General features: G+C 33.3%; 1 protein-coding gene across 1 annotated transcript in view; it reads left to right on the top strand.

The window, feature by feature from the left end:
• The window catches only part of LOC121125591 (uncharacterized), a 39,364-nt gene that overhangs the window by 18,247 nt on the left and 7,888 nt on the right, over positions 1-13,229 (top strand). Inside the window, exons 2-8 of the mRNA XM_040720780.2 lie at positions 2,961-3,224; positions 3,854-4,046; positions 4,989-5,132; positions 5,426-5,574; positions 7,816-7,896; positions 7,954-8,194; positions 9,342-9,520. Coding sequence (XP_040576714.2) covers positions 2,961-3,224; positions 3,854-4,046; positions 4,989-5,132; positions 5,426-5,574; positions 7,816-7,896; positions 7,954-8,194; positions 9,342-9,520 — 1,251 coding nt within the window. The remainder of the gene's footprint in view (positions 1-2,960; positions 3,225-3,853; positions 4,047-4,988; positions 5,133-5,425; positions 5,575-7,815; positions 7,897-7,953; positions 8,195-9,341; positions 9,521-13,229) is intronic.

Here is a 13,229-nt window from a genome sequence, read left to right as displayed (position 1 = left end):
CACATATTGATTAAAAGTTGTGCCTATAACTATTTTCATAGGATTTTGTTGAATAAATATCCTTCCAAAACCTCTCGTTTAAATTTTACTCTTGAAAAATTGAAAAAAAGGAAATGTACACCACTAGATAAGATCCGCCCTGTAGAATATGTAGTAGTGAATGGTTCATAACTATACAGTAAGGCAACCTAAATGAATTTAGTTCATAATTTGTTCTGATCATATAACAGGTGGTGCTACAGTTTTGAGACACTTTTTAAAGCTTAATGACTCAGTTTATACCATAACCATTTGATAGCTTTTTACTCCTACGGAGAGTCTGTATTAGTTATGCAAATCTGGTGTAATCTTTAGCTCGCCCGTTTTTTTTGTTTTTTTACTTGGTAATCTGAAGAAGGAATTTTCTTTTTCTCAGAAGTTGACATTATAATTTAATTCCTGATTAGTGAACTTCCTTTTATACTCCATTCAATTATATTCAAAATATGATTGAACATTTGTGGGTACTAATAATAGACACAGTGTAACACTAAGGATTTGGCGTGGAGATATAATTGTAAGTCCTTGTTGAACTACGAATAGAATTGTGGATGACCATCTCCTCTAAAGTATTCTTCAAATTTAATTCAAATTTTCATTGCTATCACGGACTCTCCTCTTTTATTTATGTTAAATTCTAAACGTTAGAGTTTAATACTTTTTTCGATAGAGCGACAAAGGGGAAAGACTGCAACCGTGTCAAGGAGCGACTGGATAAGGTTGGGGATCTGAGAGCAGCCCCCAAGAGTGGTCGTCCAAGATTATTGGCTAATACTGAAACCACCAGAGCTGGAATGTATTTCAAGTGGGTTGGAGGGGGGATTATATAATAATGACGTCATGATTTGAGCCTGTAAAAATTTTGACATTGTAAATTAATAAGGCAGAACTGATTTTTTTTTTTTTTTTTTTTTTTTTTTTTGCTAATAATATGAAAATTCTTAAGAAGTGAGGGCATATTGGGCCCCTAAGGTTTTGGAAGACAAGGACTGAAGCTTTCATCAAAGCCTTCAAAAAGAAGCCTGATCTCTCCATCACAGAGATTACCATTGACGTCAATATCTCTAGGTACAACTTGAGAAGGTGAATCAAAGAATCACGGGTGTTGATTCTTTACAAGTCCAAAAAGTACTACCCCTGACAGCGAAGATGGTGAAAAAGTGAACCATTTTTTTTTACTTATAGTTTTGTTTGTGAATTTCCCCTTCCCCCTGAATCACTAGATCTTAATCCCCAGGATTGTAGTAACTAGTGGGAAGTAGAGTCCCATGCCTACAGAACCGGTCATAAAGGACTCTGTCAATGAGCTGTGGGCTTCCATGTCAGAGGCCTACATCAAAAGCACCTGAAACAAATTACACCGCCGCCTAGAAGCCGTTCAAGCTGCCTACGGTATTCATATTCAGGACGAACAATTATGATTAATATTATTGAAATAAATTATATTAATAGAATTATTTTGGATATTAAAAGTTACAGGTTGTCAGTACCCGAAACTGAAAAGAATAAATAAAGTTGAATGATGTCATCAGGAACGATCTTAAACGTTTTAGGACTGATAACCAGGACTGAACCGGACCAAACAGAAACAGAGCTAAAAGGACTGCTCAGTCCTAAAAGGGACAACACTATAAATTACTTCATTTTAGTCTCAAAACTTATAAATATGAACCCACACAACACTATAAATTACTGTTTAAATCGTTCATTTTAGTCTCAAAACTTATTGTAATAATTTCGTTTTATGGAAATAAATATTTTCTACAATTACCTACATACTTCGATTACCCAATGCAACAAAATGAAGGTCTTGGAGTGCTCGCAGTCTGATTTTTGTCAATTTTGTTTTTAATATTTATTAAGAAATTTAATAAAATAGACTGGTTAGGTTGCGTTGAATATGGATAAGAATAATATTTCGGGGGAAATTGCTTATAAATGTATAGCTAACAAGGTGTACGGGGATTAAAACATAGTTTATAATTACTTTAAATTCAAAATAATTGGTTAGTACATATTGACTCATTTAATAATGAAAAAAATAATTATCTTGGGTACACTGTATAAGTTTGCCCGCACGTCATACTTTCTCTTTCTTCCTCAAATTTGGGGACAGCGACAGCGAAAAGTTGAAATTCAATTATTAAAACCTTTTAATAATACGGATATAACTTTTGCAAATTGAAGTGACGCAAAAACTATATTATTGAAATAGGAGTTAATCCCTGGACTGAGGATGAGACCGGAAGAGATCAAATCTCATTATAAAAAGTACTACAACTATTTCTACGATGTGATCTCCTCCGGCCTGTTTGCTCAGTCTATCGACCGACTCCGAGTCCCTCTTTACCCACCCCCTCCCCCAACCCTTTATACTCCATAAGAAAGAACCCCATAACCTTCTGCAAAAATGATATCTTCCATCTACTTCCATGATCCTCCAAAGTGCTAATTGTCCGAACATCTCGAAAAAGTCGAGGTTCCTTTCCTCCTGCTCTCATGGCAACAATATGTTCTTCACTTTACAAAGATATTTCCGTATTATTTAAAGGAAATTTCAACTTTCCGCTGTCAATATCTCGAATTTCGAGATAGAAACAGAAAGTATGACGTGTGAGCAAATTTATCAGTGTACCCTTTTTCTTTAGCTCAATGCTCGATAGTTATAACTCGACTCCAAAACTAATCAACCGTTTGTACCCACACTCAAAGTCACTGACAAACTTTTTAATTTTAATTTAAACTTGACAACCTTTTTTTTATTTTAAATACAAAAAAAATAATTTAAGAATAGATAGATGAATTTGATGAACCATAAAAAGAAATTAAATTATTGTTGGTTCTTAAAAAAACAATTGACGTTTGATTTGTTATATATTGATGTCCTTTTTTTTTTTTACTTTTATATGTTCATGCAAAAGAAATAATGCCTTACAATCTGAGTATCAAAACCAAGAGCTCAAGTCGTCTTTGGTTATGGAGGATAGATCATACTTATCAAAGGAAAAACTCTCGGATAATCCAGAAAATCATCATATTCTCTCACAAATTGAAGAAGCAAATAAGGCCTATGAGATCATTCGATCTCAATATGAAGGCAAGTTGAAGGATAGAGAGGCTGAATTTACAAAAAGAAATCCTATGATTTCATCAGCAACTCCAAGGCTTCTAAATACCTCCAGATTGTAAGATAATCTCAAATCTATGATAAATATGTATAAACATGCAAGTACGTAGGGAGTTGGCTGAAGGGCTGAGCCGCCTCCCCCAAATATCAAAATTTAAAAACAATTTAATTTTTCAAAAGGATTTTGAATTTTTTTTCCAAAAAATACAATATTTGAAATTAAAAACAAAAAAAAATACAATATTTGAAATTTTTTTAGTGAATAGCAGTGAATTTTTGAAATTTTTTCAAAACAATTGAATACTTATATTAAAATTTTATTTTAAATTTATGTAAGCAGCTGTGGATTTTTGAATTATTTTTTTAAAGTTCATTTTTTGTCAATAGCTATGAATTTTGAAAAATTGCCAAAAATGTATTATTCTAAAATTTTTTTTTGTAAAAGTCAATTTATTATTTAAAAAAAAAAAAATTTTAAAAAAATTATTATTTTAATTTTTTTTTTTAAATTGATATTTCATTTTTGAAATTTTATGTGAATATCTTTGGATTTTTTAATTTTTATTTAAAGAGAAGTTTTTGTTTTTTTCGAAAAAATTTCAAAACCAAGGACTCCCTAATATATAATCCGGAGGACGCCTTGGTTAAGACTAAGGTTTTACACGACTTATTTTGTTTTTCCCCTAGTACTGACGATGACATGGATTCATCTTATGCCTCTGACGAGGATTCAGAGGAAGCCGTTGATAATTGCTCCAAACGTTTGATGAAGAAAAAATCAAGTGGGACACTCAATGTCAAAATTTTGAATGAGGACGTTCGCCGCAAATTTAAGAAACAAATGTTACTCAAGCAAAAAAACGCCGAATGGCAACATAGAGTAAGATACAACATTGAAATATACGGGTGGGGAGCCAAAATTTGCATAGCAACTAATTGCCATTTCATCCCCGTATTTTTAATTACGAGAACCTAAAATAGGTGAAACAAAAATAAACCAGTTTTGTATTTATATCATGCGTCTAATTGTAAAAATATCGGAGCAACAAACAAAAGTCAAACCTCGTGCGATTTCCTTCGCACTTGTGTTAGTATCGAAAAGGCTGCAAAGGCCGTTGGCATCTACATCCAGGCCACCTACAACATCAAAAATCCCATTACAGCCTCATAAAACCAAGAAACCCCTAAATTTATGCAGCAATAATATGGCTGCCTTTTGTCTCGCATCCATGTGACCCTCCTCGACCCTGACCTCAACCACCTGGACTTTACAGTTTGGGCGTATTGGAGAACAATGTCTGCCAAACCCCTCATCCAAATTGGTTTTCGCTCTGAGCTGACAACATGTTACACCATGAACACGGCCTTACCCACCAAGTGGTGCCAATCTGTTCAACGACTTGACGAGACTGTTTTTGCGTGAGAATGAGGACATTATGAATAAAAACAATTGCTTAATATAATATTAAAAATTGGTTTTGAGTTGTCTTTCTGGATTCTATCAAAACCACGTTTCTCATAATTTATTCATGCTACTGCAAGTTGTGAGTCCCCAGTCTGTACACATTGTCAAGGACAGCCTTGGGCCAAGTGTGGCAGGCCCTGCTTTTAATTGGAGCACTGCGCAGGGTAGAATTTGAAATCTATACGCCAAAAAGATTTTTTTAATAATAAGGTCAATTGAAAAAGAAGGAAAATATAATAGAGTTTAAAAAATGAAAGAATGAAAAGGCCCCCAGGCCCCGCTAACACTAAAACCGACACTAAATGTACATGCTTCATTGTCTTAAATTAATTGGTATCTTTTTTTCTCTTTTTATAGTGGGAAGAGCATTTGAAGAATGAACCTTTTACACAATCAAATGATGTAGATATTACAGCAAGTATTGTATCAACAGATTTTTTGGAGAAAGAATCGATTAACGAAATGGACTCATCGGAACTCTTCATTCAACATTTAAATAATGTAGGTAGAACAGAACGCTGTGTTACTCAATTTGTTTTGAATTTCGATTACAGTTAGATGGAACAAGTTTTCATTTTGTAAGAAAATAAGTGTACTTTACTTTCTTTGTTTATTGCATTCTTGTTTTTTGTTAGAGAAATGTTTTACTTGTATAATGATATTTTGCAAACCTTTTTCGTACTGTTTTTTTTTTTATCAAAATTCAAAAAAAAAAATTAGAAACAATCCACTGTAAACCCAAGAACTCATAAAATATTTACCCTACTTATATTTATCTATTAAAAAATTAACAGATTGATAAAATCCGTTCCGAGCTTCAGACATCAAAGACAAAACATTTGCATGGATTCAAATTTCCTCCATCAAAGCCAATAAATGGTTTTGGGACCTTGGAAACCACGAAAGAAAGCAATAATTCAAAATATCTAACGGGAAACTTAATGTATGTATATTCTACAACACACGTCGACACAAAATAGTCCACTCTTAAATATTGATCAAAAATATGAGCAACTCCCAATTAAGGCGGGTTAGCGAGGACATAACTTTGTTGTCAATCTTCAATTTTATTCCAAGTTAAACAGGTACTTACATTTATAACTCCAAAACTAATGCTCACACTTATACAACTCAATACAATAAAATATGAGGTAAAGACTTATTTTTAACTGGACGTACTTTATCATTAGGGTGAGGACTCAAAAACGGCAGTTTATGGCAAACTTTTCTAGCAAAAGTTGGTAATTTGACAATTTTCCACACTTTTTATAAAATATATCCCCCTCCATTCTTAATCATGGCTTCAATACGGGGACGAACAAAAGCACAGCTAGCCTGAACAAAGTCTTAGGAAGAGTTGTTCCACTCCTCCGTGATCACAACATTTGTGTGAGAAGTCTTGTTCGTATTACCCTCGAAGACGCACAAAACAGCAAAGTCCAGGGGGTTCACGTCGGGTCAGAGTGAAGGCAAGAAGTCCGCCAGACAGAAGACAGCAAAGTTCTCCTTTCAGAAATGCAGCATCTTCTTGGACGTGTGATCCATGGAGCTATCTAGGGTAAACATATCGTTGTCCCTGGGGAACGTGCTCTGAAATAATGGAAAGACATGATAACTGAGGAACTTCAGGTAGACGTCTGTGCTGACTTTCTGGTTGGCCTTGAAGAAGTAGGGAGGGATCTTTCTGCCGTCCGACCCCACTACGCTCATGACCATGACAAAAGCTGGATATTTGGTCCTGAAGGTTCTCTTGACCTGTGCTCTTGATTCAGCCAAAAAGTGATCATTTTTCCTGTTCAGAACAGCCTCCACTTGTCGACTTGTGCACGGAGGAATCCCACACTCTCTGCAGTTTTGCTTGTTGCTCAAACATTTTTGATCCCACAAAAACAAAAGAAACATTGAATAGTAGCTTTTTGTCAGCTCTTTTGAATGGCAAAAAATTGTCATACTTTTAAAACTGAGGGTAAACGCCCTCGAAGAGGATTCTAATTTTTGAGTCATCACCCTGTACATCCCTGGCTCATCACGTCATATTAAAAACAATTATCATGCTATTATTATTATTATTTTATTTTTGAGAGAGCATCAAGTATATACATAATACGTGAGAGGTTGCTCATAACAAATGAAGAACAACACTAAGGATTTCTCGGAGAGTTATTTTCTAGCTGAAGAACAATTTGTATAAGTACCACTTAACGCAAACAAATTGAATTTTTACATTAAAGCAAAAATTATCTGTTCTTCTACGCCTACTAACTCCGGGCAATATCGAATACTACCACTACTGGCCAATTCAAGTATTAAGGATGTTACATTCAGAGATAAAACTAGAAATTGAATATACATATTTTAGTTACAATTATGCATTTTAAGATAAGCCTCCAATATGAAATGATTTGACCCTTTGGATTTTGAGAGAAGTGACCAAAATACCCAGTGTTATGTATGTTACATTTCCATGGAATTACCCTAGTTCAATTATAATTATAACAGCTATGGAATAAAGGACACTGTTCCAAGTTGTTAACATAAAAAGTATCACTCTCGTATAAAGTCATATTTTTTACACCTCTAGATAAAATCTAAAATAACCCTGTACTACCTGCTGCTCTTAAGCCACATGTGGTTTAAAGAGGGGAAATGTAGGTCATTTCCCTTAAAAATAAACAAGTTAATGTGTTTTTGATCGTACAGTAAAAAATATGAAACATATTTATCGGTATATATCCCTCGTTATAGGCATTGTCGTATCTAGTGGCCCTTCAGATAAAAAGGTTGCATAGGTATATCTGGTCTACAGCCTTTATATGGTTTATGAGACTTTATTTGACTCCGATATGGCCTTTTAACCCTATAAACTATTTTATATTAAAAATTATACCAAACCATTTGTTGGCAATATATACTTACGACGGAAAACGCACGTTCCTTACTACTTCAAGGCATGATAGCAACGCATTATATTTCAAGAAAAACTTTCGAATCTTCCCTCTAGAATGAAACCACGTTCATCCCACTACTATCTATATAATTTGATTGCCACTTATTATATAGAGGAAGTTATGTTGTCGCAAATCAGACTTTTATTTTAGAAAAATATGTAATCCTGGATTGCATTTGCGTTGACAGACCTTTAATAACTAAACAATAAATTCTTCTTTTTTTTTTTTTCAAAAAGGTTCAAGACTATTTTAGAAAAATTTTTGCCGGAGAAAAAGTATCCAATGGAAGAAGAGTTATTGAATTATTTTCAAAAGATGTGAGTTGTTTTATTTTTATATAGACCACGGATTAATCTTTACACTGTATTTCTAAGAATTGATTATAATGCACTGAAAGAAAGAAATCATCTTGAAGAGGAAATTGTGGAAAAGGTAAATCAAATGCTCATGGATAGAACCACACAGATACTGAGTAAACAACTCAATTACATGGAAATCATGTCTCAAAAACTATTTTTTATGTCTGAGCTGTTCTTTATGCAAAAGGAAGAATCCTTCAAATACAGTCATTTGATTGAGCAGCTGTTTCCATTAGTCAAGATTGTCAATGAGCAAGTGAGTTTAACAGAACTTCAATTTCAATATCTATATCTACAGGGTGATAGATCAGGGGCGTTCTCCAAAATTCCATTTTGAAGGGAGTGGGGTTGGATTTTTTTTGAAAAAAAAAATCAAAAAATTAAATTACAAATATACAAAAAATTTCAACTGTTAAATTTTTTGGAGAAAAATTTTAAAAATCCACAGGTATACACAGAAAATAAAAAAATTCGAAAAAAAAATCAAAAATACACAGTTGTTTAGAAAGAAATAATTTTTTGGAAAAAAAATTTCAAATATTTTACTTTCTGGAGAAAAATTTCGTAAATCCATAGCTATTCAGAGATAATTGATTTTTTCAGAAAAACAAATTGAATAATTTTATTATATTTCGAATATTTTAACTTTTTGAAAAAAAAAAGAATCAAATATTTAATTTTTTAGTAGAAAGAAGAAATTTCTTAATTTTGGGGAGGGGGTAACGCCCCTCCAGACAACCGCCTACGGACACCCCTCTATACTTAAATCTGGACAAAATTTAAAGCCTTGTAGCGGCCAATTTAATCCATTTTATTTAATTAATTTAATCTAGCAATTTTTTTTTTTTGCACGTGATACCCTGGATCAAGCTCAATAGTGAGTAGGTGTCATTCATACTCTTGTGACGTGTTACTTTTATTGTCCTTCACAGCCATTCCTTTTTTTTTTTTTTTTTAAACAGAAAAAACCCAAATTTAGGTGGTAGTAATCCAATTCTGCTTTTGGATATTTTTTTTTTTTTAAATCTAAAAATTAAAATTTTTGTGAACACCTGTGGATTTCTTAATTTTGTGTGAATAATTATGAATTTTATGAAAAAATTCAACAAACTAAGCCCCCCTCAAAACACAATCCTACAGACACCCCTGACAATATATATCAGCCATGACGGAATGTCTTTCGACGCATGGGCCTAATTATATAATAGTCCCGTCATAGTCATGTAACCTTGCAATTATTTTTAGAAACATTACACTTAGTTTAAACAAGTGAGGTTATGGCCTCACTGTTGTATATTTTTGTGTTTGCAAAGAGTGATGTCCTTTTTTTCTGTCTCTATTGGTTTGGCTGTTTGTGCAGATTGGAGTGTGTCATCTTGTATGTTTTAATAATGTTATTTCAGATCAAAACCCGAATCATTCACTATACAAGAGTTCAAGAGAAGCTCTCCCTATTGAATGAGGATATTAAAGTTATCAAAAGCAATAACCATCGAGGTAAAGACAAGAAAACTAGTAATAATAATGGTTCAAGAACCTCTAAAGAGACGCAGGAGGAAGATGAAAACATTTTGCTATTAAAGTAAGTAGAACTAAAAAAGTATATATTACTTGCATTAATAACAGTGTGGAACCATCAAAGAAGCCTACAAACAATGGTTTTCTTTCTACCAACATATCTATCTATAGAGTTGTATAAAACTCTCCTGTCTGTTTGTAAAAAAAGAATATGAAGAATAATGTTTCAAAGTAGAGCAGCTTAACTGTCATAGCATTTGATTTAATTAGCTGTCAGCAGCTGTTCAATAAAGGAATTAGACACAAATTCCACTCTGCAATGATATATACAGGAATTACTCCGATCCTTCTATCCTCAATTCTATTTTTTAGAATTGAGCAGGATCCATGATGAGCATTCTCAGTACCACCATTTGGGACTAAGTTGGGTCCTATGCCAAGGGGTTAAGCTGAAGTCATTGAAAAACGACTTATTTTAAGACCGAAACTTACAGAATACTCATCTTGAAATTCCTACCCCACCCCTCAATTATTTACAGGGTGTCCACGATAAATTGGAACTACTTTAAACTTCATCCAGATCCATACTGTGGATATTCGGGGTTAAATCATACTAATATAAAAGGTTGCGTGAACAATACACTATAACTTCCACCACAATTGTTTTGACAAAAAACAATAGTCATCATGGAACAAGCAAGGAGAGACGCCATCTTCGAATCCTCTTCAACTCCCACGACATCACTTTCGGGGATCGCAACACCTGACCCTCCAACTCACCCCACCCCGTGTGATTACTACTGGTAGGGGAAGTTGGAGAGGGAGGTGTGCAAGGTCAGCCACAAGAGCATCGCGGCCCTGAAGGGCTCCATTACGAGGGAGTGGAATGCTGTCGATTCTGCGGAAGTCATCAGGACATGCAAATCCTTTAGGGGCAGGATGGAGAAGATGGTGGCTGCTGAGGGAGGGCATGTTGAATAAATTTATTGTTTAATATCATGTTTAACTTTTTCATATTAACAAATACACTCCAAATTCCATTTTTATCAAGCAGGATGAATTTTAGGATAGTTCCAATTTATCGTGGACACCCTTGTATTCATAAAATACTATACTTCATACAATAATAAATACAAATTAATATTTGGTAATTATGAACAAGCTCGATCAAAATAAAATCAAACCTAGTATATCTATAATTTTTGGGTGGGTCATTTAACAGAAATTAATTATTAGCCCCAGTATTTACAACTTTAAATCTTAATATATGGTTTAAAAGTGTTAATTTGATTAAACCAATTCCAACTCACTTTTCAATATATATATATATTGATCTTAAAATGATTTCTACGTTAGAAAATTCATGCCATTAAAGGTTAAAGTCGTAAACTAATCCATTTGAAGAGGAATAATTTCGTAAGGATATCAGGCTGGTTCGTTCGTAGTATTTATTTCTTTAAGATACTCTTACGGAAAAAAGCAGGACACCTTTGCCCCAAATTTGCTCGAGCATTGAACAGAGCTACGCAAAGGCATTTCTATCCTAATTTTGGGTTTTAGGTCGATTTATAGGAAAAATACTTTTTCTTCACAGTTAATCCTATCAGGACGAATGTAATGAATTATTTTGTATACAAGTGTGCTCCCGTACTCAGTGACTTTGAGGATTGCAATTATTTGCTAAATCTTGTTATATTTTTTTCCAAAAAAAATATTGAGTCGTTTGTTATTACATAATCTTTAAATAATATTATTGATATTTTCATCAATTTCTCATTTACTAGTATTTTTAAAGTAGAGTTTCAATTGTAAAAAATTCTTTACGTTCGTTCGTTTGGGATATTTTTTTATCGACTTCAGAACTTATAAACATTCATTTCTTAAATTACAATATGGATGAATAGTATGATGATAACGAACAACACTGATTATTTTAAAGAAGATCGATTGATTGATGATGAAACGGAAATTAGATTAGTAAAATGGGTTGACAAAAAATGTGTGACCCTTGTATTAACATTTGCTTTCGCTCAACCTACACAACTTTGTCGTCGTTTTGACAAAAGGAACAAAAAAATGATTGAAATCCCTTGTCCAAATATTGTTAACCCCTATAGCAAATTTATGGGCGGTGTCGATTTAATGGATTCCTTAATTACTCTTTATAGAATTCAGACGTGATCTTAAAAAAATTATCACCATTTGTTATTCCATTTTATTGATTTTTTTGTTGTAAATTCTTGGATAATGTACAGAAAAAAATGTAGTCAAAATGGAATTGGTTCCAAAAAAGTAATGAATTTACAGACATTTAAAATGGCAAAAAAGAGAAATGGTTTCCGAATTTTTCATGAGAAAATATAACCATATTTATAAAGACTGTTTATAAAAAAATATTTTTACTCTATCAATTATGTGTAAATTGTAATTTATATAACTGTCTGCCTGATAGAAAATAAATAAGAATAACTTTTTATTTTTTACCTATTACGACAAGTCTAAGGAATTCTTTACGTTTAAAAAAAAACAATAGCCATAAAATTTACAAAATAATGGATAAAAAGTAAATTGTTACTTTAAGGGTATAAATGAAGAAAAACAAAACCTTTTTTTTTTGACAAAGCAAAAAAGTTTGTCCTTAGAGGATTTATAAGATTTGATTAAGGCCAGAAATTTACTACAGCTGATTATCAGCAGACGTCAGGCAGTTTGCTTAGTGATGTAACTCTTCTTATAGTGCTCTGCAGCTAATAATGTTCAGCCATATTGGAGGATATCTTATATTATATTGGTGAGTAGCCTCCATACGAGTTGTCGGACATACTCCCTCCTTTTTTCTTTCAATTCCCCTCCCTAAGCCCACACTAGGAAAGATTGCCGCCATTTTGACTGGGAAGAAAAGGGAGACGTTTATTGCTTTAGGCACCACTGGGATACTACGATATTTTTTTCTATCCTCCTTTTCACTTCTTCAATATTCTCACTGAGTCCTTCTAGGAATTACAATTAAAAAATCTATTACAAATCATCACTGTTACTCTCAGAAACACTTAAATATCGATGTAATTTGCATCGGTTACGGCAGACGTTACGTGATTCCTTTATATTATGATTGTTTCTAAAATGTATATAAGTTGCAACTAGGGTTGCCAACCATCCCTTTAAAAATGGAATCGTTCCGTATTTAGAAAAAAAGCATACATCCAGTATTGAGCTGAAACCTTATCCCTGAGCCTTTTATCCCGTAATACTGTGAGTTTTAAAAAATGGCCAGTAAAATGCCACTAGAATATTGTTAAGACTGCACTTAATACGAAATTTAGGGTGAATGTGTTCCCAGTCCATGTTTTGCTCCGGGACGAATGAGCTGAGAGTATACGTTCATCCCATTGGCCGAGGAAGTACTTTTGCACGCGCAGAAGATAGTTGAAAAAACAAAGCAGCATGGCTGACTGTAACTCAGACTTACAAGTCAACTAATTGTCATCCTCAATTATGATCTGTTTTTCTCAGAGTTTTACTCTGCTGCACTCAAAGACAAAAAACTCCTCACAGACGGAGCACTGAGCTGTTGAGTTCATGAGGGTATTTTTTTCTTTTTTTTTTACAACAACTGTAGCCTACTGCCATGGCTTAGAGGCACAAATATGCTACAATTTTTCTACAAATGGTCCATTGGTGCACTCTTTCAGGATGGATGTTCTGCTTTCTAACTACAGTTATATGTAATCAAGACAGGTTTCTATTTAAAAAAGATTCTTCTTTTATTCAGT

Source organism: Lepeophtheirus salmonis, chromosome 10 (assembly GCF_016086655.4).
Source record: "Lepeophtheirus salmonis chromosome 10, UVic_Lsal_1.4, whole genome shotgun sequence".
NCBI classification, from domain to species: domain Eukaryota; kingdom Metazoa; phylum Arthropoda; class Copepoda; order Siphonostomatoida; family Caligidae; genus Lepeophtheirus; species Lepeophtheirus salmonis.
This window is presented reverse-complemented; position numbering and strand designations above follow the sequence as displayed.